Source organism: Caloenas nicobarica, chromosome 7, assembly GCF_036013445.1.
Source record: "Caloenas nicobarica isolate bCalNic1 chromosome 7, bCalNic1.hap1, whole genome shotgun sequence".
NCBI classification, from domain to species: Eukaryota; Metazoa; Chordata; class Aves; order Columbiformes; family Columbidae; genus Caloenas; species Caloenas nicobarica.
This window is the reverse complement of record NC_088251.1, coordinates 36,415,219-36,436,109: the sequence shown is the minus strand read 5'-3', so window position 1 is coordinate 36,436,109 and position 20,891 is coordinate 36,415,219. Positions and strand designations below refer to the sequence as shown.

Genomic DNA, 20,891 nt, shown 5'->3' with positions numbered 1-20,891 from the left:
GCCGAGGCCTTGCAGGGCTCAGTAACAAGCGTAGCAAGAGATTTATGTTTTTCGAGACTGACAGGTCATCTCCTTCTTCCTGATGTTCGGGATGTCCCCATCGCCACTTTGGAAAACGGCGCTGTCTGATTTGTGCCCAGCCTTCTGCTGTGCTGGCGGCAGAAGCTGGCCGGATAAATCCTTATTATTCAGCTTTGGGAGTCTCACTGGAGTCCTGCTTTGTGCCTTGATGCTTATACGCGTCTGCATGGGATGAGAGAGGAGAAGCAGCATGTTAAGAGCTCCAGTATCTGTTCTTAGTTAGTAGACATGGAGAGGCTTTGATTTACTTAGTTTATTTTAACAATAGAAAACCACTTTTTCTAATTGTCTGGGACTTTGTATGCCGTTTTGTGCCTCTTCCAATATTCGGGCTCTGCAACTCAGCCTTTCCCAGTTATGAATGATGGAGTGTCTGACAGTATGTGAACAAAGTTAAAGGGTGCAGGTAAGGTTCTGAGTCAGAGTGTTAACGTAGAGGGGATGGTGTCAAGTAAATGGAGCGCAGCAGAGGGAAAGGAAGGCCTTGAACCAAGAGTTCTCACTCTTTGTAACTTAGGAGTACAATGTGAACGTGCCCATGGACTAAGCAATTAGTTTGTGTTGGCAGTCAGCGTTAAAGGAGTCCATGCTGCTTTTGGGTATAGAAAGAACCAAAAAGGTAGGGTTTTACTCTTCTTTCGCTTACACAAGATCACAGAGCTGCCCGGATTCAATTTAACTGCAAAATTCCTCTTACATGTGCAGGACAGAGTGCTAACAAAGGACCAATTGTGCACATGCCATAATGTTGTACCGCTTCCAGCAGTTGTTGCAATATGAAGGAAATGAAAGCTGCTAGTTTATTCAGATGACTGTTCTTCTTGCCACAGAAATGGAAACATTACTGCCTGGAAAAGTTGATCTTCTCTAATGCTCTCTTTAAAAAGAAAACTCAAAAATCCCTAAAAAAACCTCTTTTAGCAAATTTGGAGACCCTCTCCTTCTCCATCACTGTTTTATGAATTTCCAGCCCCTCCGTAAAAGAAAAATCACCGCGAAAGGTGACCGGGTGGCTTGCGTGGCGGCTTGCGTGACATTTCCCCTTAGGCTTCTGAATGGTCGGATTGCTGTGATGCAAGATGTGCTTTGTAATGCAACTATTCTGATGGTTCGCTTCACAGCTGAGGCGAGCCACCATTTCAAACCCCATAACAGGAGCCTTGGAGACGGCACATTACAGAATTAGCAAAAGGTAAGAGAGCTCTATGCCAGATGTTTTGGGCCTGTAATGAGCGTGTAGATTCCGCTCATTATGGGGAAAAAAGAGGTGGTCTAAAAAGACAACTTTGGCTTTGTAGTCCACCGCTTTATTACATGCAGATCTGTAACAGGCTGTTACTGCTGAGTTTCTCAGTCTTTTCCTTCAGCGAGAAGTTCCGGGGGCGTATTTTGTTTTCTTTTTCTTTTTTTTGGTCATTTTCTCAGTGTGTGTTCTCAAAATGGTGATCTGTACAAGAAGCAAGTCTCTATGTTTAGTGTAAAAAATACATGATGCTATAAAACCTTCAGTATAATCTAGATTTTTTAAAAAAGATACTCCCTTCCCCTTGCTTTTCTCACCAACCAAAAATTGCCCTCCCTTTACTTGTAAAATCTAGCAGAGCAGTTGAAGTGCCTTTACCATGTGTAAGAGAAGCTTTAAGTTGTTACCGTGCGTGTCAGATGGAGTGGCGTGCAAAATACACGTTCGTTAGTCACACAGCATTTAATTATCTGAGATAATCCCCTTCTCCTGTCTGGGCTCTTCTACCTCCTACTGACACAAATCTGGTAGAACACAAGCTCATTTTCACTGGCTCCTGGTTCGTTCCAGCTTGTCTATGAAGTCCCGCAAGTCTCGAATTTAGCCAATGTTTTCCAAAATTGCCTGCCTCTAAAAGCAGCCACCTGCCCCCTGCCTGCCCCCCCGATGTTAGTAGTCGTGATTAAAGATTGGCTGCGCATTCCATGCATGCTAAGCCAAAATTCTGAAAGGAGTTAAACTTCTGGGTGAAGAGGAATTGTCTGTGAAACTCAGCATCATAAATTATTTGCAGGAAGTCTCTAGTTTAAAACAAAAACAAAAAGGAAAAAGAAAAAAAAAAAAAAGGAGGAAAAAAGTGAAAGGACAATCCAACCAAATTTTTCCAACCAATTTGTTTTGATTTGGACGTGGCAGCTACAGCTTCTGTTGCCCTTCTAATATTGCTAATTGAAGAGCATTGCATACCATCCAGACCAATCGGAACCCTTTCAAACACCTGTGGCTTGGCGCAAAAGCGGCCTGCGAGGTGGGTAAGCCTTGTCCTTTCTCTTTTTGTAGCTGAGCCGTGCTACTGTTCATGACCCTGAGACTGGGAAACTGACCACAGCACATTACAGAGTCTCTAAGAGGTAAGGGGACGTCTGCCAAAGGGACACCCAGGCTGAGGAAATCTGTCGTGGGACTGCACCGCTTCATCTCTAAACCTGGGGCAAATAAGGGTTTTGCATAACTTTTCTGTTCTTAGTCTGGCTTTAGAAGAAAGAGAATGGCCTGAAGCAAACGGGGCTGGCGTGTAACAAAGCGAGCGTCCTGCTGAAATAGAAGATAGCTCTAGATGTTAGTGGTGGCCGCGATGGATGGTCGTTCTGCTTGGCATGGCTTGTCTAGCGTGACTAACGTACTAAAACATGGGCCCCGTGTGGGGCGCTCTGCCGCTGAGCTTCGGTGTCGGTGCTTGCGCTTAAAACTGATGGGCTGCTGCCATTTGTGTGTGTAGTGCAAAGTAAAGCTAACTGATAATTTTTAAGAGTTTCCTAGTTTAAATGATTGAAAGTAGGTGCTGCTTTAATAGAAAACCAGTGTTCTTTCAGCTTCTTTGAAGGAAGAAAACCCTGAAATTAGAATGGCTAGTGGCCTAAGGGCTTTTATTTAGCTATGAATTTCTTTAAAAAGATAAGAGCACTTCAAAATGCTGGATCACAAGAAGTTGATTGATTCAAGAATTATTATAAGTAATGAAAACTAGAAAACCATTATAGCTGAGGTCTGATCCTTAAAGCCACGTTTGCTACAAGTAGTGGCAAGTTGAAAACTTTTATTTTTGTGCATTGAAAACTGCCTCGCACCTTCAGCAGCGCTGCAGGTCTGCTCACCCGTCAGAGCGCTCCTTTGGAAATTGTCCCGTGAGCTCCTACACGTTTGTTCCTTAAAACCACCTCCAGAGGCCCCCCCAGAATGACTTCAGCAACATAGGTCTTCCTGTTTGACATGTGTTGCATCTAACTTTTTAGGTTTTGTTTTTAATTTTACAGTCCGTCCATGTCTTATCTTGGTTATCGGTGATTGAGTGTTTTAAAGAAAAGCATCTTGGGGTTTGTCCTCTGTGACGCAGACCCATTTAGGGCATTTACTGAAGAAACTCGTTAATCCATTTGAACATAGCCTCATGGTTTCTGTCAAACTTGATGGCCTAATAATAGGAATTGGAGAAGGTAACCAGATCGCTAATTGAAATAAAGATGCATAATTGGCCCCTATTCAAACAGATGATCCTTAGTAAAAGGACTTAAATTTATTTAGAGTTTTGATTTTCCATTAGCGGGAAGTGTTATGTCTTGAGACTTTTGCGGGTGTCACAGTCAGAAAAAAACATTACTAGACAACAGCCATCATTAAAAGCCGATTCCCTCGTGAGTGTATGCGGCCAGACCCTGTTTACCATTGCCTTGGTACTGGATTTGTGACATGACTAAGTATTTCTCCTAGGGTTTTAATCTGGAATTAGCCATGTGCTGGTTTAGGTTTGGCGCTCAAGAGGATGGCACCCTGGGACTTCCTTCCAACCTGTCTAAGGAACTCACAGAATTAAATCACATTTTACTGAGCTAAGTTTTTTTAATTCCTTATCTCATAACTGGGATTGGAATTGCAAAGAAACCAACAAGTATATGGGGTGCAGCACATTGCAAAGTTAGTGAAGATGATTTTTGGAGGCTAGGAAAAGCCTTGAGGGTGGAGGACTTCTCTTCTCGTGCTTCCCCTTGCCTTTATATTCCTCCATGTGCAGATTATCAAGGATGTATATACTTTAAAAGAGAATTTGACATCTAAAGCTACAGTAGGGGGTAAAAGCCACCCCCAAAGCCCCCAGCTCCCAAGCCAGACTGCTTTAGAAGGATCATGTTATTAACGCTGGATGACTGCACTGCTCTTGCAGAACCTCTGCTAGAAAGATCTTTTCATTAGAGCTGCTTGAGCTGGTTTGGATTCCAGATGAATCATTACTCCTGAAAACCAAAAAATGCTTGCTTTAGTTTTTTAATAGCTGACTGCTCTCCCCTTTCAAACATTCTTTCCTAGCAAACGCACTTCTCAATTACCGCATTCCTCTTGCTGAGAGGACTACTGTTGGCTGCGCGGTACGTGGCAGGACGGAAGGGGCACCGTGCCAGCACAGACCTGGCTCAGCCACTCTGACACCGCTCTGAAAGCAGCTGCTTTATTTTTCTTTTTCTCTCTCCTCCCAGCTGCCAGTCAGAGCTTGTAGCATATGATGTTAAAGTTTCCGCTTCAGAAATACCAGTCCGTGCTTTTTTTCGCTCCCTGTTGCATCTCTACTAATAGTTTTTACATACTAAGTACATTTTAGAAAGTTTTTAAACGGAAGTGACAGTGGTGTGCGTGACCGTTATAAAAGCAGTGTTGAAATGCTGTGGTGCAGGGCTGGTGTAGCTGTGGCTAAGGATGTGGTACTAGCCCGACTTTTGAGCACATAAGCCCATGTAAATCTGGACAGTTGTCTGTTTTTTTTTCCTGATACCTCTTAGTCTAATATTATTTCTGCATATAAATTTTGTGCTAAAAAAAATCTCTTAATAGGATACCTGATACAGAATCATAAAGGGGAGAAGTAAATGTAATTACTGCTAGCTGTTTGTAATGAATATAAAAGTTCATAAAAAAAAACGGATCCTGGTGTGGGGAAGAAGAAGAAATCCCCCTACATGAGTTCAGCCCTAAGGAAATCCTTTCAATTGCTGTAACATATTCATGGTTCATGGCTGTCTTTTTACAAAGCCGAGTGGGACACCAAAATGCTTTGCTTTGTAGTCTGGGAATTTTGGCTTCTGGAATTATCAAATCCAGAATGCTTTTCATTTCAAGTTAACTTGGCAGGTGAGCAACTTAATTTAACAAATTTAACAAAAGCCTAGCGAAGAGTAGAACCTTGTGTGCATTTACTGAATCATGCTGAGCCTTGGACTATATAGATATTAAAAGAAAAAAGCTTGCTGAGCACAATTTAAGGCTGTTAATTCTGCATAATATATATGCCACGGGTGAGAGAGATTTTGGTGTGTTTTGGGGTTTATTTTTCATAGACAGAGATGGCCGGGCACCCGGCGCAGGGTGCTGCAGGCCCTCCCGAGCCCTCTGCCCCCATGGAAGCAGATTGTGTGATGCGACAGGGTTAAATCTTAAATCCCACTGTACCTCTTCACACAAAACTGTTCAGAACTACAGGCCTCCCCCTCAGTTTTGCTGAGCGCTGGCACTTGAAATATGGTTTCAGTTCCCTATTTCCTCCACCTTTCATAGACTTTCTTTGTATCCTTGGGCAATTAATGTTATTTTTAAAATACATATAATACTTTGTGAAAGGGTACAGTATGTTCCCTGTTGAAATACTCAAAGCATTCATTGCAATTCTCAATAACCAATATAGAAAGTAACACACTTGCTTTTTAGAAATTTTTAAAATTTTTTTTCTTAAAACCTTTATGTTAGACTGGGCAGAGGTAGCAAGAGCCTACACGTTGAAGGCTCGATGGACTTGACTGATGACTGTGTTGTTGATGACTTGTGTATTAAGGTTTGGATTGCTTGGGAGCATTATCTGTTCAACGTGGCTGTGGAGCATGTGGCTGCAGAGCTGCTTTTTTTGGGGGGGGAGATGGGAAAATGCTTCATATAAGTAGTCTCCTACCACTTTAAATCAAAGAAGGTTGCATTGTAACACTTCCTTATACTAACAGTGTTCAGAAGTGGGTCAATCTGTGTATGTGTTCGTGCAAGTCTGTGTTGAGAAGTCTCATTTCTTTTATCTATAGTTCATTTGTTGTTTAAAAAAAAATGCTCATAGAGATTCTGTAACCTGTGTCAGTGCCTTGTGTCATGTGTCATGCTACTGTTCCTCCCACGCTAAGTGTTTTGGGGGTTTTTTTTTGTTGTTTGTGTAGGGGTGGTGGTTGTTTTTGTTGTTGTTTGTGGGTTTTGTTTGTTTTTAATACGATTTTTATATAAAAGAAAACAACCTTAATTTAGTATAGATGTGAAAGTTCATTTGAGTAGCAAGACTATGATGTACTTGCCAGCGAGACTCTGGGCATAGTTATTCTGTCCGTCAGTCTTGTAAAAGCAGCAAGAACCACTGATGAGCCCAAAAGGCTGAGTCAGAGGCAAGGAAACAAAAGCAGTTGTGTCCGTTTTCCTGCAAAAAAGGGGAAAACGCGGCGCCCAAATCATCAATATTCCCATCCATATTTGTCACTACTAGAGGAATGGCAAGGTAAACAGAGAAGAGCCCAGGTAGGTGGTGAATGTGTCAAGAGAGGGAAGAGGAGCAGGGGAAATGAAGGTGCTTTGGCAAGAAAAACAAGCATTAGGTGAGCAGATGAGCAGTTAAAAAGCAAAAAAAAAAAGCCAGTGAGTAGATGAAATTAATATTTTTTCAAAATAACAAAATGTTTGTCTTGCAAAGAGATGAAAAACGTGTGTTTGTGTCCATGTACAAAAGGAGAGGTGTTTGTAAGGGTCCCGTGGGGATGCGCAGAGCTGCGGTTACTCTGTGCTTGTGCCCTTCTCTGCAAACACTGGCGTGCGGGGCTGCGGCTGCTCCGGCCGGTGCCGACCTGCCCGGGAGCAGAAAATGCTGGAGGCAGCAGTTCTTCTGTGCAACTGCTTCTCTACCTGTTCGCATCTTTCTCTGCTGACCAGTTTGCCAGTTATTTTAAATGCAGGGTTTCTAGCTGAAAAGTCCTAATTGACAGCAGAAGGCAGACGTTTTTAAGATGTCTTTGCAGCTGTGAGCTTGACTTTTCACATTTATATTTTTTAAAAAAAGGTTGGTTGTGGGGTTTTTGTTTCGTTTTTTTCCTTTTGTTTGGGTGGGGGGTTTTTTGTTAGGTTTTTGGTTTATTTTTAACCTTTCCTTAAGTATCTTTGTGTACCCGAAACATCTGCTAAACACCAAATTTGGTTTTGTAATAGGCTGTTTGGGTAGAAATTGTTCAACAGGGGAAGACTGGTAGAGAGTTTTATGCATTATTGAACTGTTTTCAGAATGATTTTTTAGTAGCATCGCACAGGTAAGTAAGAGGAAAGGACAGATCACAGCACGCTCGCCTGTCAGTGCGTGGCATGTGGACGAGCTGAGGTACAATCACACAGACTCTGCCAACACTAAATGAAGTAACTCACCTGTTCCTTTCCCAAGAGCTGCTTCAAAATGCATCAAATGCAGGGTCTAAATTAGCTTTTCGGAATGGTAAGAGCAAAATTGGTTTGTGCCTGTTTTAGAAGACAGCTTGAAGCACATTTCACTCTTCAGAATGCTTTCTTCAGTCTCGTGGTAGGTCAGTTATGGAAATTAGGGCCCTTAGTTTTAGAGCTTCCTTAAGCCAGTGCTGTAAGTGTCCTTTCTAGAAAACATGCTTATTAAATGCAGGCCTTTGTAGTGTCCTGGAAATATTTCTGATCATCCTAGCAAATTCTGGAAAAGTATGGAAAAAAGCCATCTCAAATTTGAAGTAATTAAAAATGTTGCATTTGTACAGCTAGCTCACTGCCTTATTTTATTAATATATTTTTTTTTCACTTAGTGCTTGGTTGTCTGGATACGAAAGCCCTGTGGTGTCTCGCATTAACACGAGGATACAGGACCTAACGGGACTCGATGTCTCCACAGCAGAGGAACTCCAGGTAACTGTTAGGACAGCTCTGGTGGTGACTGTGGCCTCATGTGCAGCACCGTGCTCACCGGGTGCTGGTTTTGAGGTGGCCACAAAAGCTCATTCAGCCCAGGGACAACTAATTTGATGGCCGGTTTTATTCCAGACTATTAGACGAATGAGTGGGGTTTTTTAACAGGGAGGAAGAAAAAAAGTTGTCTTTGCAGAGAAATAACTGAAACTCCTGCTGTTTGTTGAAGTAGATACCTTAAATCCTTTTTATTTATAGTAATAAAACTGGGTTTCATTGCTGCAGGGTGAACGTTCAGTGCTGTGGTACTCAGTGAAAAGTTTTGCTTGACTGATACTTAAGGACAGGGGGAGAGAATGGTGGTTTAGATTTGCCATCCCTTGGTGCTAGACAGCCATCAGTGTGTCTCCCTAGTGTGGGAAGGGCTGACTGTACCTGTAACAAGTTAATTTTATTTTAGAAGTACTTTTATTCATTTGCTTGAGGCTTTTAAATGAACAGCTACTTCACTGGTTCTGAGAAAGTGTTAATACCTAGAAAGCAGGACACCTTGAAAAGTGTTCCTGAGAGATGCTGCACTTCTCTGCTACTGCAGCAAGACTCTGATGATAAAAGCCCAAGCACCTGCTTGAAAATTAAGGTTATGATTACACAGAAGAGATGAAGAAAAATCAATCAATCAGCAAAAAGGGGCAGTAGATCCTCTTTATTGACATAGAGATCAAAAAGTGATTTAAACTTGAATGATATTAAAGCACCATGACCTATTTTGAAGAGAATATAGCCTGTAAGGCTTCTATAGAGGAAAAATATTTTTCTATCCTGGGCAAGTACCAGATTCCTGGCCCAGAGTACCCTGTGTCTTGCAGTGCCAGTGCTGCTGCTCTTGCAGCCAAACCTCTTGGGACTCGTCAGGAGTTTCAGAAGTGTCGTGCTCAGGTTCTGTGACCTGAAGGTCATGAGATCAGACAGCAGCGGGCACTCGGAAATGGGGGAGTATTTTTACCTGTTCAGCTGGGGGCAGGCAGAAGAGCTTTCCAGGAGATCTGCCCTTGGGGAAAGGAAGGTTCAGCTGTGGCTGTGCTGGGAGCTGGTGTCCAGTCGAGAATTGCGGAAGCAGATGGAAGGGCTGAGAGCCTAAAGCTCAGTGTCAGGTTCTGGCTCTATGCTGATGAGGAGTCCGGGTGAAATCAGAGCAACCTGTGAATAAACCCGGTAGGACTTTGCTGCATTCAGTGCGGTTTAGCAGGCAGAGACTTGTAATTTCCCATAGCTTGATTTTTAAACTTCATCTGTCGACGGGTCGTAGATGATGGTCAAATTCTTGTCTGGACAAAATACTGCTTTACTAGATGTTGTGCTTCTCCTTTCACTGTAGGTAGCCAACTACGGAGTAGGAGGCCAGTATGAGCCTCATTTTGATTTTGGAAGGGTAAGTCCTGTTTTGTCTCCACCTCTTTCTTCTTCACAAGTGCTATGTTTCTCTTTTTCAGGTGGCAAATTATGGAGTGGGAGGACAGTATGAACCCCACTTTGACTTTGCACGGGCAAGTAAAGAGATGGAGGAGAGATAGTCACCTGGTGAAGCCTGGGCCTCTTGGCTGTGGCACAATTTTTATTCTTTAACGTGTATTAAATTTTGTAGCTCTTCACCTTTTCTAATCCGTGTTAGTGGAGAAAGCCCTCTAAACCACCAGCTGAACTGATAAATGTTTTAGGCATTACAGAGCAACCAGGCTTTTCTTTAAAAATAATTATTCCAAGGTTACAACTGATAATTCTTAACAGAGCAAAAGCGCATTAACTTTATTGTAAATCTGAGGAAACGTTTAGAAATATTTTAGCTGGCCAGGGCACTGGCCGTGTAAAGCCATTTTTGTTTCAAATCACTGAGGGATATACAGCTGAGCTGAACAAAAATTTGGTGTGTATCTTGTTCTCCTGCCGTGTGCAGAAGATGGTGGTGGCATCAGCTGCCGTGCATCCCCGCACTGCAGGTCCCACAGCTGTGTCTGCAGCGCAGAACGTGGCTGAATAAGACAAACAGCTGCACGGTGAGAGCTCAATGCCCTCTTCTATGAGAAAGGCTGTGTAGGCAGCGTAGGGAAGCTCGCAGGGCAGCTTACCATGTAGGCCTGCGATGCAGAGAGAGAACTTCGGTCCTCAGAGCCCAGACGCAGGCATCTTGCGTGCTGGTGAAGAAATTTTGAACATGTAAGTGCTCTGTTACTGTAGTTTACACGCTAATTGCCAGTGCAGTCCTGAAACTGGAAAAAGCCTACCAAGGTCTTCTCATCTAACCAGCCTTTTTTTTTTTTTAAATTTGATTTAAATTACCAACCTATTTCTATTCCAGCTTAAATTGCAGACTGCTGGAAATAATGCCCCTGAATTCAGTTGGTTATTTATTGGGCGTACTTGTGGGATTTAACACCTTTAGATTAACCCTACGCTGTGATTCCAAGCCACCAACTATTAATCAGAATCTCTGCTCTGTAAGCACATGCTCAAAAGCATTGTCAATGATTAACAGTTTTTGTTTGGAAATGCATGGGTTAATTTCTGGAGCGATGATTGCTGAGATTTGAGTGCAGGCAAATAGGGGTCACACATGGTGGGCTGTGAGCTGTGATAAAAGTTGGTCTCATCACCCATCAAAATGGGGTTTTCTTCTTTTAAGTCAAGTGACAAAAACCCGTTGGATACCTAGCTGGGCTCTCGGCTGGTTTGTTACCCTGGGATGAGCTCCTGCGCTCGGCTCCTTCCCTCCTTCCAGCTGCAAGGAAAGAGCAACACACGGGAGCGGTGCAGCAGGGACGCACCTTGCTGCCGGAGCAGCTGCCGCAGCCCCCCGCACCTGGGATCGCGCTCCTTGGATTTGCGACGGCCCTGCAAAACACGTGTGTGCTGGGGAGGAGTGCAGAACGCTCCAGCACAGCCGGCTACAGCCCTGGCTCGGAAAGAGGAGCAGGAAAAAGGGGGGCGAGGGCCCCAAAAGCAGAAGCAAGGGAGCTGCCTTCAGGGCATGCTCAGAGCCTGGGGCTGAGGAGCTGCCCTTGCTGTTCCTTCTCTTGGCCAAGGACAAGAGGGGATAAGTGAGTGGAATTCAATATAATTAAATCTGTGGCTGTGAAGTGGATTTATATACTCATTTTCAGATAGTACAGTTGTTCTTACCCATTAGCAACTTGGGCTCATGCCTTCCCTGTCCTACAGAATTTTAAAATGCCTGGTTTATTTAAATTAATAGATACACTCATTGCATTCTCCCCTCCTTCCAAATAGAGGGACTGAGTTAATGTTTCCGCATGAGTTTGCTGCTGGCTCTGCAGCTGAATGTCATTGGCTCCTCTCAATAATCAAAATTAAATGCTTATTAAATCTGCTTGCTTTTATTCACAGAAAGATGAGCCAGATGCTTTTAAGGAATTGGGAACAGGCAACAGAATTGCTACTTGGTTGTTTTACGTAAGTGATATATTTCTGTCATGTGCTAGTCCCAAAAATATCTATTGCTGCATATTCTACACTGTTGAATGTTTTCACTACATTTTGTTTTTACTGAAGTGACTTGCAAATGAAAGCAGCCACTAACTTAGCAGTAATACATACTGGGTCTCTTCTTACCTGTAAAGTAACGGTTCTTCATGTGTGCTTAAGGAGGATTTTTTCCTCAAAGGTATCATCACCTTAAATGATTTCACTGTCTATTCATTTTTATATTGTGTAAGACTTCATAGCATGCCCATTGCCTAAACATTTGAGCATGTAACACTCAGGGACAAGGCCGGCTGTGGCACTTTGAACTACACAGGAGGGTTTTCGTTTAAGGCTGTTAATTGTGCAGCCTTTGCTTACTAATTGGAAGGTAGAATTTAAGTTGTTAAATTACCTAATTATATTTTAATAAAATGTGACACTTGCAACTTACCTGTGCCTTTCCCCACCTTTCCAGATGAGCGATGTGTCAGCAGGGGGAGCTACTGTCTTTCCTGAAGTTGGAGCCAGTGTTTGGCCTAGAAAGGTGAGCAGAGTTTTTACCCAGCATAAACATTTACAAAGAGGCTTTAAAATGAGTTTGTCTAAGGAAGATGAGAGTAGTTGTCATGGGAGCACACAGGTACTTAGAACTAAATGGAGTCACTGGAGTAGTACTGGTGATTCTGAGGGCCTCTGATGTTCTGTGCGTTAATGCATAGTAATGTTTTGGACTTAACCGCTTCTAATCCATTGACTTTGAGGAATATTTCTATACTGCAAAACACATTTTGAAAGTAGTCAAATCCATAAGTAGGTTTAGTCTTGAGGTGTAAGTAGGGAATTGTGTCCAAAAATCACTGCAGTGAGGTGGGACCTGTCTTATTGCATCCAGTGCCGGAAGGAAGGAAGGAAGGATCCAGACCACAGACTTGCAAAGACAAAGTTTCAAAGTTTTCAAATTTTCAAAGTACAATCACACTAAACTACTATTTCAGTTCAGTCAAAAATTGCCTACAAATATATACACACGTCAATTTTAAAGGAACATCTACAATACAAATACACAAACCTTGGCGTTGTCAAATAAGTTGGTGTGAGAGCACATGTCGCATGGAGCAAAACGCTGAGCGTTCCACCGTGTTTTCCAGGGAACAGCTGTATTCTGGTACAATCTCTTCCCGAGCGGAGAAGGCGATTACAGCACGCGGCACGCGGCCTGCCCAGTGCTAGTGGGAAACAAATGGGGTAAGTGTCCTGCACGTCATCCCCGCTGCCCGTCACCTGCAGGTCTTGGGCTCTGCTGGGGGTTCGCTTCATTTGCTTTATTCTCCGTGCTTCATAATGGAAAAAAAAGCAGCCAGAAATGAGGTCCAACCTTCATAGCTATATCTACTTCCTATCTCTCTATATATACTATGTTATCTATAGTATATATAGTAGCATTTTTAATATATATATATATATACACACACACACGTATTAAAATACATTAATACTGTATTTACTTTAGTACTGTATTTTTATATATAATGCTATATATATACACACACGTATAAAATACATTAATACTGTATTTACTTTAGTATTGTATTTTTATATATAATGCTATATATATACACACACGTATAAAATACATTAATACTGTATTTAGTACTCTATTTTTATATATAATGCTATATATATACACACACGTATAAAATACATTAATACTGTATTTACTTTAGTAGTGTATTTTTATATATAATACTATATATATACATACACGTATAAAATACATTAATACTACATTTACTTTAGTAGTGTATTGTTATATATAATGCTATATATATACACATACACGTATAAAATACATTAATACTACATTTACTTTGGTAGTGTATTTTTATATATAATACTATATCTACTTTAAGTCTTTTGGCAGCTACTAGAATGTTTTTTCCCGCTTGTATTTATTAGGCCAACTTCACATGTGTCTGTGTGTATTAAAATACTACAGAAAATTATTATAATCCTGTGCTTAACTGAAAGCTGGCCAATAGCACAGATTTAGCTTAAACAGAAGCATGAGTTAACCAGGCGCAGTGATCAAATACCTTTATGTCTTTGCAGTATCCAATAAATGGCTCCACGAGCGGGGACAGGAATTCCGAAGGCCGTGCACTTTATCAGAGTTGGAATGATGCAGACTCATCCTCTGTCTCTTGCAAATCCAGTCTGTGTAAAATGCACACACCTCCTACAGTTTACAGTTGACTAACACTCCACTACAGGTTCAGTCTTCAGCTACACCAGTGTTTCATCTGTGGACAAAACAAACATGCTTTTAGTTCCCTTAAAATATCCCCTTAAGGTTTTATGAACAGAATATATTGTCTATGAGTGTTACAGGAAAAAAAAAAAAAAAGAAACACAAAAAGGACAAAATACAAATCAGGGCCACAACTAACAGTGTGTGTGGTGTTCCCTTCACCATCGCCCCTCGGATGGGCACGGAAAGACAGTGTTTGCTCGGAGTCCTCCTGGCCACGCTGCTCCGCTGAGGGCGGGTGGTTTAATGGGAGGGCGCCCGAACTAAACCCATTCCTGCTCCCCCATTCCCAGACATCCGACTCCTCGCTTTTCTCCAGTGCCCGACTGCTGCTGTTGAGAACTGCGGGTACGGTTTGTGTTTCTTTGGGGTTATTATTGTGTTTTAGCCTGTTTTTCCACTTCCACAAAAGCCCTGATTTTTAAACTTGTCTTCTCAGCCTCTGTGGTCAATTTGGCTCTTAACCTTGAAGACATGAGCCAGCAGTTACACACGCATAGACAAGATGCTCCAGCAGTGCTGCGTCAGACACAATAATTCCAGCCCACCTTCCCACCATTTCTTTTTAAATATTTGTCCACATAAAAAAATGCTGCTTTTATTCTGTCTTAGTAGTGAACTCCTACATCTGTTCCTTGGGCAGCAGGGATGGGAATGTTACCGTCTTCATTAATCAAAGTAATTGTGCCTTAGGACACTGGAATTTCAAATTGGTTTTGAGGTAATACACAGTCCTCACAGACCGCTCTCCACCCTTGTCCTCCCAGTTCTCGAGGTTTGTGTGAGAAACAGATGGCCTATTTATAATCCTAAATCTTTTTAGATGCTTTTGATTTTGCAAACGTATTTTTGTGCTGCGGATGCTGAACGCAGGCTGCAGCAGTGACATGCTTTTGCCCACGGATGCCAGAGAAGGTGCCCGCTCTGGACAGTTTGGTGTCGCTCACCTTGCGCGGCTGCGCCTCGTGCCACCTCCCCTCTCCTTAGCTGTCGCTGGCCCTCGTGAGCGAGGAATCGGTGGGAAGGGGCCTCGTCCCGAGGCTCTGGTGCTGCTCACGTCGCTGCTGCTCTTCCCACCAGCCAGGGCTGGAGCCATTCTGATTCACGCCGCCCACGCAGGAAAAAAGGCGTCCCCAAAGTCAGTGGTGCTGCATGGGAAGAACTCGCTCGGTGACTTTCAGGGACTTTAGTTGGTGACGAGTCATCCTCACGCTGAGATGAAGTTGAAGCCTCTGAGGGAGATGAGACTGTGGCTGCTGTAGCTGTTGAACTTTGTTCTGCTCGTCCCCAGCACAGGAAGAGCTCAGCAGGACGGGGAGAGGCCGCAGGGGGTTTCGCTTTCCTGAGCCGTTTCTCTGCAACAGCAGGATTTTTAGCAAAATGTCTAAAATATTCCACTAGCACGAGGACAAGAATCAAAGTGAGCTGCACCAGACTCTACCTAAAACAGTCTGATTTTCTGGATGAGGATGGTTTTACTGATTGAGGGGTCAAGCCTGAAGTCTTTACCAAGGAAAAAATTCCAATTTTAGTTAATTGGATTTTCTGCCTGAATAAAACCTTGAAAATTGAGCCAAAAGGTAACAGAAACCAACTCTTAACATGTTAGAAATACCTCTGGAACACTGAGAATGCAGTTTAAGGTACTATAGTTTGAGAAACTGCAAACTTTCAGAAGACACTTTAAAACCTTTGCTGGAAAATGCATTGTTAAATTTCTACTGAGCCTGTTAGCAATGGGACCTACGTAACTGTTTATCCTGAGCCCTGCACCTTCTCGCATTTTACCTGTGCTTTTGGCAGATGTGAAACAAAGTCCATCCAGTGCTTACGAAAACAAATAAAAAGAAAAATCAGAAATAGTTCCACTTCATGTCTGTACTGCTCATTCATTCAGAATCGCTGCTACACTAGAGCAGTATCTGATATAAACAGATTCAGCAAAGGAATCACAGCATATTTTTGATCACTGAATTGTAATAATTTAAAAAAACCCATAGCATTTCTACTCACCTGAGTTTTCTCCCCTTCACACAGTGTCATTCATCTCCATTCCTATCCATGGTTTTCCCATCTTTTTTACTTTCTTAAGCTCCAAAAAAGGTAACTGTGGCTGCAGGTACGTCCAGCCGCTTCCCTGCAAGTAGAAGAACACAATGAACAATGTGGTGTTAGGAGTCTTACTTTGGGGCATTAATTTTCTCTCAGTAGCTCCAAGGCATCTGTAAATGCTTTTAGAAAAGCCCATCCTGCATAGTTAACAAGCACAAAAAGAAATCAACGTGTTGCCACCGTGAACACATTGAGAAAACAGCACCTGGTTTTGCTATTGCGGAAAAGCTTTTTTTTTTTCCCCTCAAGCGAGCAGAGGACTGACTTGACACATTAAAATAATTGAAAGTTTAAAACTGTAAAATTTAAATACTGAATAAAAAGTATGAATGACTGCTTTAGGTACTGCTGTAGTGGAAGAAAACACCGTGGTCTTTACATGTCAAATGAAGAAAGGAACAGTCGAAGAAATGAGAAAAATCACAGTTCTATTAAGCAATGGAGGGTTGTTTGTTGGGGTTTTTTTCCCCATCTCTGTTCAACCAACACCAAAAGGTGAATGACAAACTTGAGAGAAGTTGTGGAACCTCTGGGGAAGTTTCCTCCCTCCCCTCAACTGCCACTGAGTCCTTCCAGTGTTAAACCGCATTTTAAGAACAGTCTCTAAGAGGCATTACTTGGAGAGTAAAAATGGTTTAGTGCATGACTTTTTAAAGCTCTGAACTACTCAATGACTTGCAAATCTTGGGGGAAGAAAAATAGTTTGTCTTTTGACAGTGGACTATTTCACTCAGTCTAAAAAAAAAAAAAAGAATCCCTCAAAACTAAAACTCGGGTCTGCTGAGGCACATCAGATCGAAATGTTCCAGATTACTAGACGAGAAGGGGTAAGCTGATTTTTTTTAACTGCAGAAAATCTGTTATTTCCTCTTTTCTCCTGTGCAGTCCTGTCCATGCACCCAACACTAAACGTGAAGGATTGCACAGGCGCTGCTGCTGCTTTCTGCCTCATGCCTGCATTTCTCAAAGGGCTTTTGGATCAAGACGGGGGCTCCTGTGTGAATCTAGTTCTGTATTAAAGGTTATTGACAACCATTTGGCTCACAGTGACTGACAATTGAGAAATTGCCTTACTGTTAAGGTTTTTTGTAATAAAAATTTTAATGTAAAAAAAAAAAAAAAAGGGCTTAAAATAAAAGCCACTGCCATTAGCAGTGAAAAATCCTCCACATCAAACTCTCTTCCTATGTGGCTGTTGTAAATCCGACCTCAGGCTGAGATTTTTATCACCATATGTGTTTCCTGGAAACCAAGCTCATTTGTTTCACTCCATAATCTAGGTGGGCAGGTGCAGAAGATGCTCATACCACAAATTACTATTAAACACGTTCTCAGACCCAAGCTTGGCATCTCAGTTGGAAACACACCATACTAATGGACTGCAAAGTGGTGGGCAGATAATCCCAGGCTGGAAGCACATTGTGCTCAAAAAGTGGTGAAAAGGAGCTGAAGTGCTGGGAGGGAGGAGGGCGGCTCAGCCCCTTGTCTGCCTAACGTGCTGATTTACGGCAGTGGTTGGTGTGGGATTTAATAGTGACATGGGAACTGCACAAGCTCCTGGCTTGAAACTCAAAAAACAGGCAGAGCAAAGGGGCAGCTGCTGAGAGACCCTTCTCCAGGGATGACAAATCCATCCATTTCCTGAAGCCATGAGATCATAGTTCTAGGGAGGGGAAGAATGATCAGAGCATCCTACAACACACACACCACCAGCGCGACAGGAGACAGCACTTACCTGTAGGAAGGTCCAGTTGATGGCTTCCATAATCAAGATTTCTGTAGTCCATACGCTACAGCTGTTCCTCTGCTTCACTCTTTCAAAACGGTGGAGCTCGTACTTCATTTGTGGTCATCAGGAACCTGCAAAAAAGCACAGCATGGGCTGGTCAGAAGCCTTGGTCCCTTTGCCTGTGGAATGGAGCCCTGTGCTGCTGATACAGCGCTTGGCTTGCGGCTGGGGAACAGCCCTCCCTTCCCCACGCGGCTCATGTGCTTGCACATTTGGCAGCCACAGGATAGGAAATAAGGCTAAAGCGTACCAGCATTTTTTAATTTTGGAAATGTGAACCGATTCCATCCCAGGCTACCCCACTCATGCTCCTTCACTGCTGCCGTGTCCCGCTCAGCAAGCTGGGCCAGCACCAGGAGAACACGAGCAGCTGGGTGGCTCTGTCCTTTCAGAGGACAGGGCTTACTCCAACCCTCTGAGCTTTTTGGGGTGTTTCCTCGCCCCAGGCCGGTAATGGCTGGAGTTGCCCCTTTTGGGTAGATGTGGCCACCGAGCTGGTATTACCAAGCCAGGAGCACAGGGGCTTCATAGGACGAGATGCAGGACCAGACCAACAACTCAAGTGCAGCTCCCTGAAGGTCCTTAACCACCCACCCACCCTCCTCCAGCCGCTGGACTCCGACCTGCCTCTGAGAAGGACTCGTGCATTTCATCATCCAGCTACATTTCCTGTTCCAATAACCAGTGACTCACCTGGCTCCTAAACCAGGCTTGGAACCAACTGCAGATTACCCACTAACCTTAACCACAAGTGCCTGTTGCCCCCACTTTAGGCTGAGCTTAAACGTAGTCAGCTCTGCCTCCGTTTGACAGGAGCTGCCAACAGTCTGACAGTGTCACTAGGACTGACTGACTCATTGCAGCCCGAGGGCTGCTCTAAATTTAAGCATTACAGAGTCAGAAATGAATGCACGGAGTCAGGAGCTGCTCACCCCGAGGTCAAGATGAGTTCAGAAGCACCAGTCAGAGTTCATCGTTGTGGCAAACAACATCTGTCTCTCTCAAACCTTAAAAGAGAGAAAGATCGGCACAGGGAGGGAGCATCTGCAACCGCGGTGGGTCAGACAACTTGCAGGTACCTGCTGTGCACATCCACTTCACCGAGCCCTCACTTCTGCAGCTGTTGAGCAGCAATTCCCCGAGATAACTGTGTGTGGGGGGAGGTGTTGTGTAGCGTTTGTTAGTTTTACTCAATCCTCCATTTTTTCTGGTCTTCAGGTCTTGAAGTTTGGTTGCAACCAAGCTACTTGCAGCCCGACTAAAAATGTCTCAGGAGATGAGTGTGGGGAGGGGTGGAAAGAAGTAGGACTGAGGAAAGAGGGTGGCGCATCCCCAGGGCAGGGCAAAGGGGCTGCCACATTTTGGGAGAGCACCTAAAGATTGCTTTTTTATTCACAAACTTTTGCTTCAACACAACAAGTGATGAACTTGCAGGAAAGTTTCCAACTCCTCTTTCCCCAGGCTCTGCGCTTTGCCAGCTGCTCCCCCCGCCCTGTTCCACTTTCCTATTGTAATTCCGATTGATTTTGCAAACGGGCCCCTGCAGGCTGCATGTCCCGCCTGGCGCAGTATGGACAACTCATGCAACAGGCATTTTGCACTCTCTGCAGTCCCGCCGGCATTTTTTCCGTCTGCCCACATTCAGCAGCACATGGATCAGCCACCAGGGACTATGGGATGACGAAGAAAAGCCATGTTCTGAAATTGCCTCCAGAGCAACCCTAAAAGGCTCCGCATAAAAGCGTGGCACCTGGTACAGCCACCCAGGGGCTTTACACTATGTTTCCAAGCTATTTCTGAATAACTGTTTTCCCCATTTTTTACATTAACTGCTGCCAGGCCATTTCTGAGGGTGGAGAACACTAGGGCCGCAAACCAGCACAACACGCAGGGCAGTGATTCAGCCAACACGGACACAGCGTGGGACTGTTGAACCCGTATTTCCCTTTACTGGGGCTCCTTGACAACAAATTCAAGGGACAGTGACCCATTTCCACCCATGACTGACAGGCCCAAGCTCTCTAGTCCTGCCCTGCAAAGTGCTCTCGCAGTGGAGCCCTCACTTCATGAACAGCCCCACTGCTCTGTGCCAGCAATCACACCCTGTTCCACAAAGGCTCACTAGAGGCAGGGACTTGCTGGTTCCCAGGCTCAGGAGAACGGACCATCTAGTATCAGCCTGGCACCTCTAGCTCAACCCAAAACATCATCCTAATTTCTCACCAGGCACTGCAGCACTCCACCTCCTTGTCTGCAGCTTAGACACTGCTAACCTCCCTTCCTGATGCTGTCTGCCTTTCTCTTTGGGTTTATCTCCCAAAAAACAGCCCTTGGGACATCCTGCACATTGTAACTCAGCTTAGCTTCCTCCTGTGGGCTGGGACAGCGGTGCGCAGCTCCGGCTACGGAACAGCATTCAGAGGCACCACGCAGGCATCAGCTGTGGCTGTACAACCAAATCACCTCTGCCTGCCGACCTGAGGAGCCCCCACACCCCCTTCTGAGGAGCACCGAGCACGAACGCCGTCAGCGGTGGGCACCAGAACACATGCAACACAAAGGCAGCAGCTCGCCCCGGCTCGTTTGCTTCTCTTCCCCACTTCTTTGACTCACCTGTTGGAGAAGCCAAGACTCGGCTGTGGTCCCTCCTCCTCACCCCACGTCTGGAGCACAGGACGCAGGGCCACATGCAGCAAGGCACAGGTGCTCAGGTGCTGCAGGGCTCTGGAGTTTCAGAAGTACCAACACAGCAGGGCTGAGTCTCCTGCAAAACAATAAAATGTCAGAATTTGCACTGATGTTTGCTATGCATTTGAAAGACCCACTGCCTGTCTCCCCTTTGCCCCTGGAGAGTCTCTGCTCAACAGCCTGGCTGGTCAAACAGAAATGGCTGCTGAAGTTGGCCACTGGAGCCCACACAGATCAGTCCATCTGCTGTTTTAGAGAGGCAGTGTTGTGCTGCAGCACATCCAAAAAGCTTTCCAAGAGCAGCCAGGGCCTTCTCATGCCGTTTCCCTTCTCTATTCTTGATCAGGGGTTTGCGTTGTCTTTTTTTTTTTTTTTACATGCTACACATTTAATTCAGCAATGGTGTCACACAACAGCTGTAACAGCCAGCCATCTAACATCAGCCTTCGGGACTCCCGTCATAGGCCAATATTAATCTATATCATTGA

General features: G+C 44.1%; 1 protein-coding gene across 4 annotated transcripts in view; it reads left to right on the top strand.

Annotated features, from left to right (window-relative positions):
• P4HA1 (prolyl 4-hydroxylase subunit alpha 1) overlaps positions 1-16,974 on the top strand; it is a 35,572-nt gene extending 18,598 nt beyond the window's left edge. Inside the window, exons 9-15 of one of the 4 annotated variants that reach the window (XM_065638643.1) lie at positions 2,384-2,454; positions 7,927-8,026; positions 9,520-9,573; positions 11,429-11,494; positions 11,982-12,050; positions 12,655-12,751; positions 13,616-16,974. In XM_065638643.1, the coding sequence (XP_065494715.1) occupies positions 2,384-2,454; positions 7,927-8,026; positions 9,520-9,573; positions 11,429-11,494; positions 11,982-12,050; positions 12,655-12,751; positions 13,616-13,686 (528 nt within the window). In that variant the 3' untranslated portion in view covers positions 13,687-16,974. Of the gene's footprint in view, positions 1-1,202; positions 1,274-2,383; positions 2,455-7,926; positions 8,027-9,404; positions 9,459-9,519; positions 9,574-11,428; positions 11,495-11,981; positions 12,051-12,654; positions 12,752-13,615 lie in introns of all 4 variants that reach the window. The other 3 variants (XM_065638644.1, XM_065638645.1, XM_065638646.1) reach the window with 3 other exon arrangements.
• The last annotated feature ends 3,917 nt before the right edge of the window (positions 16,975-20,891 follow it).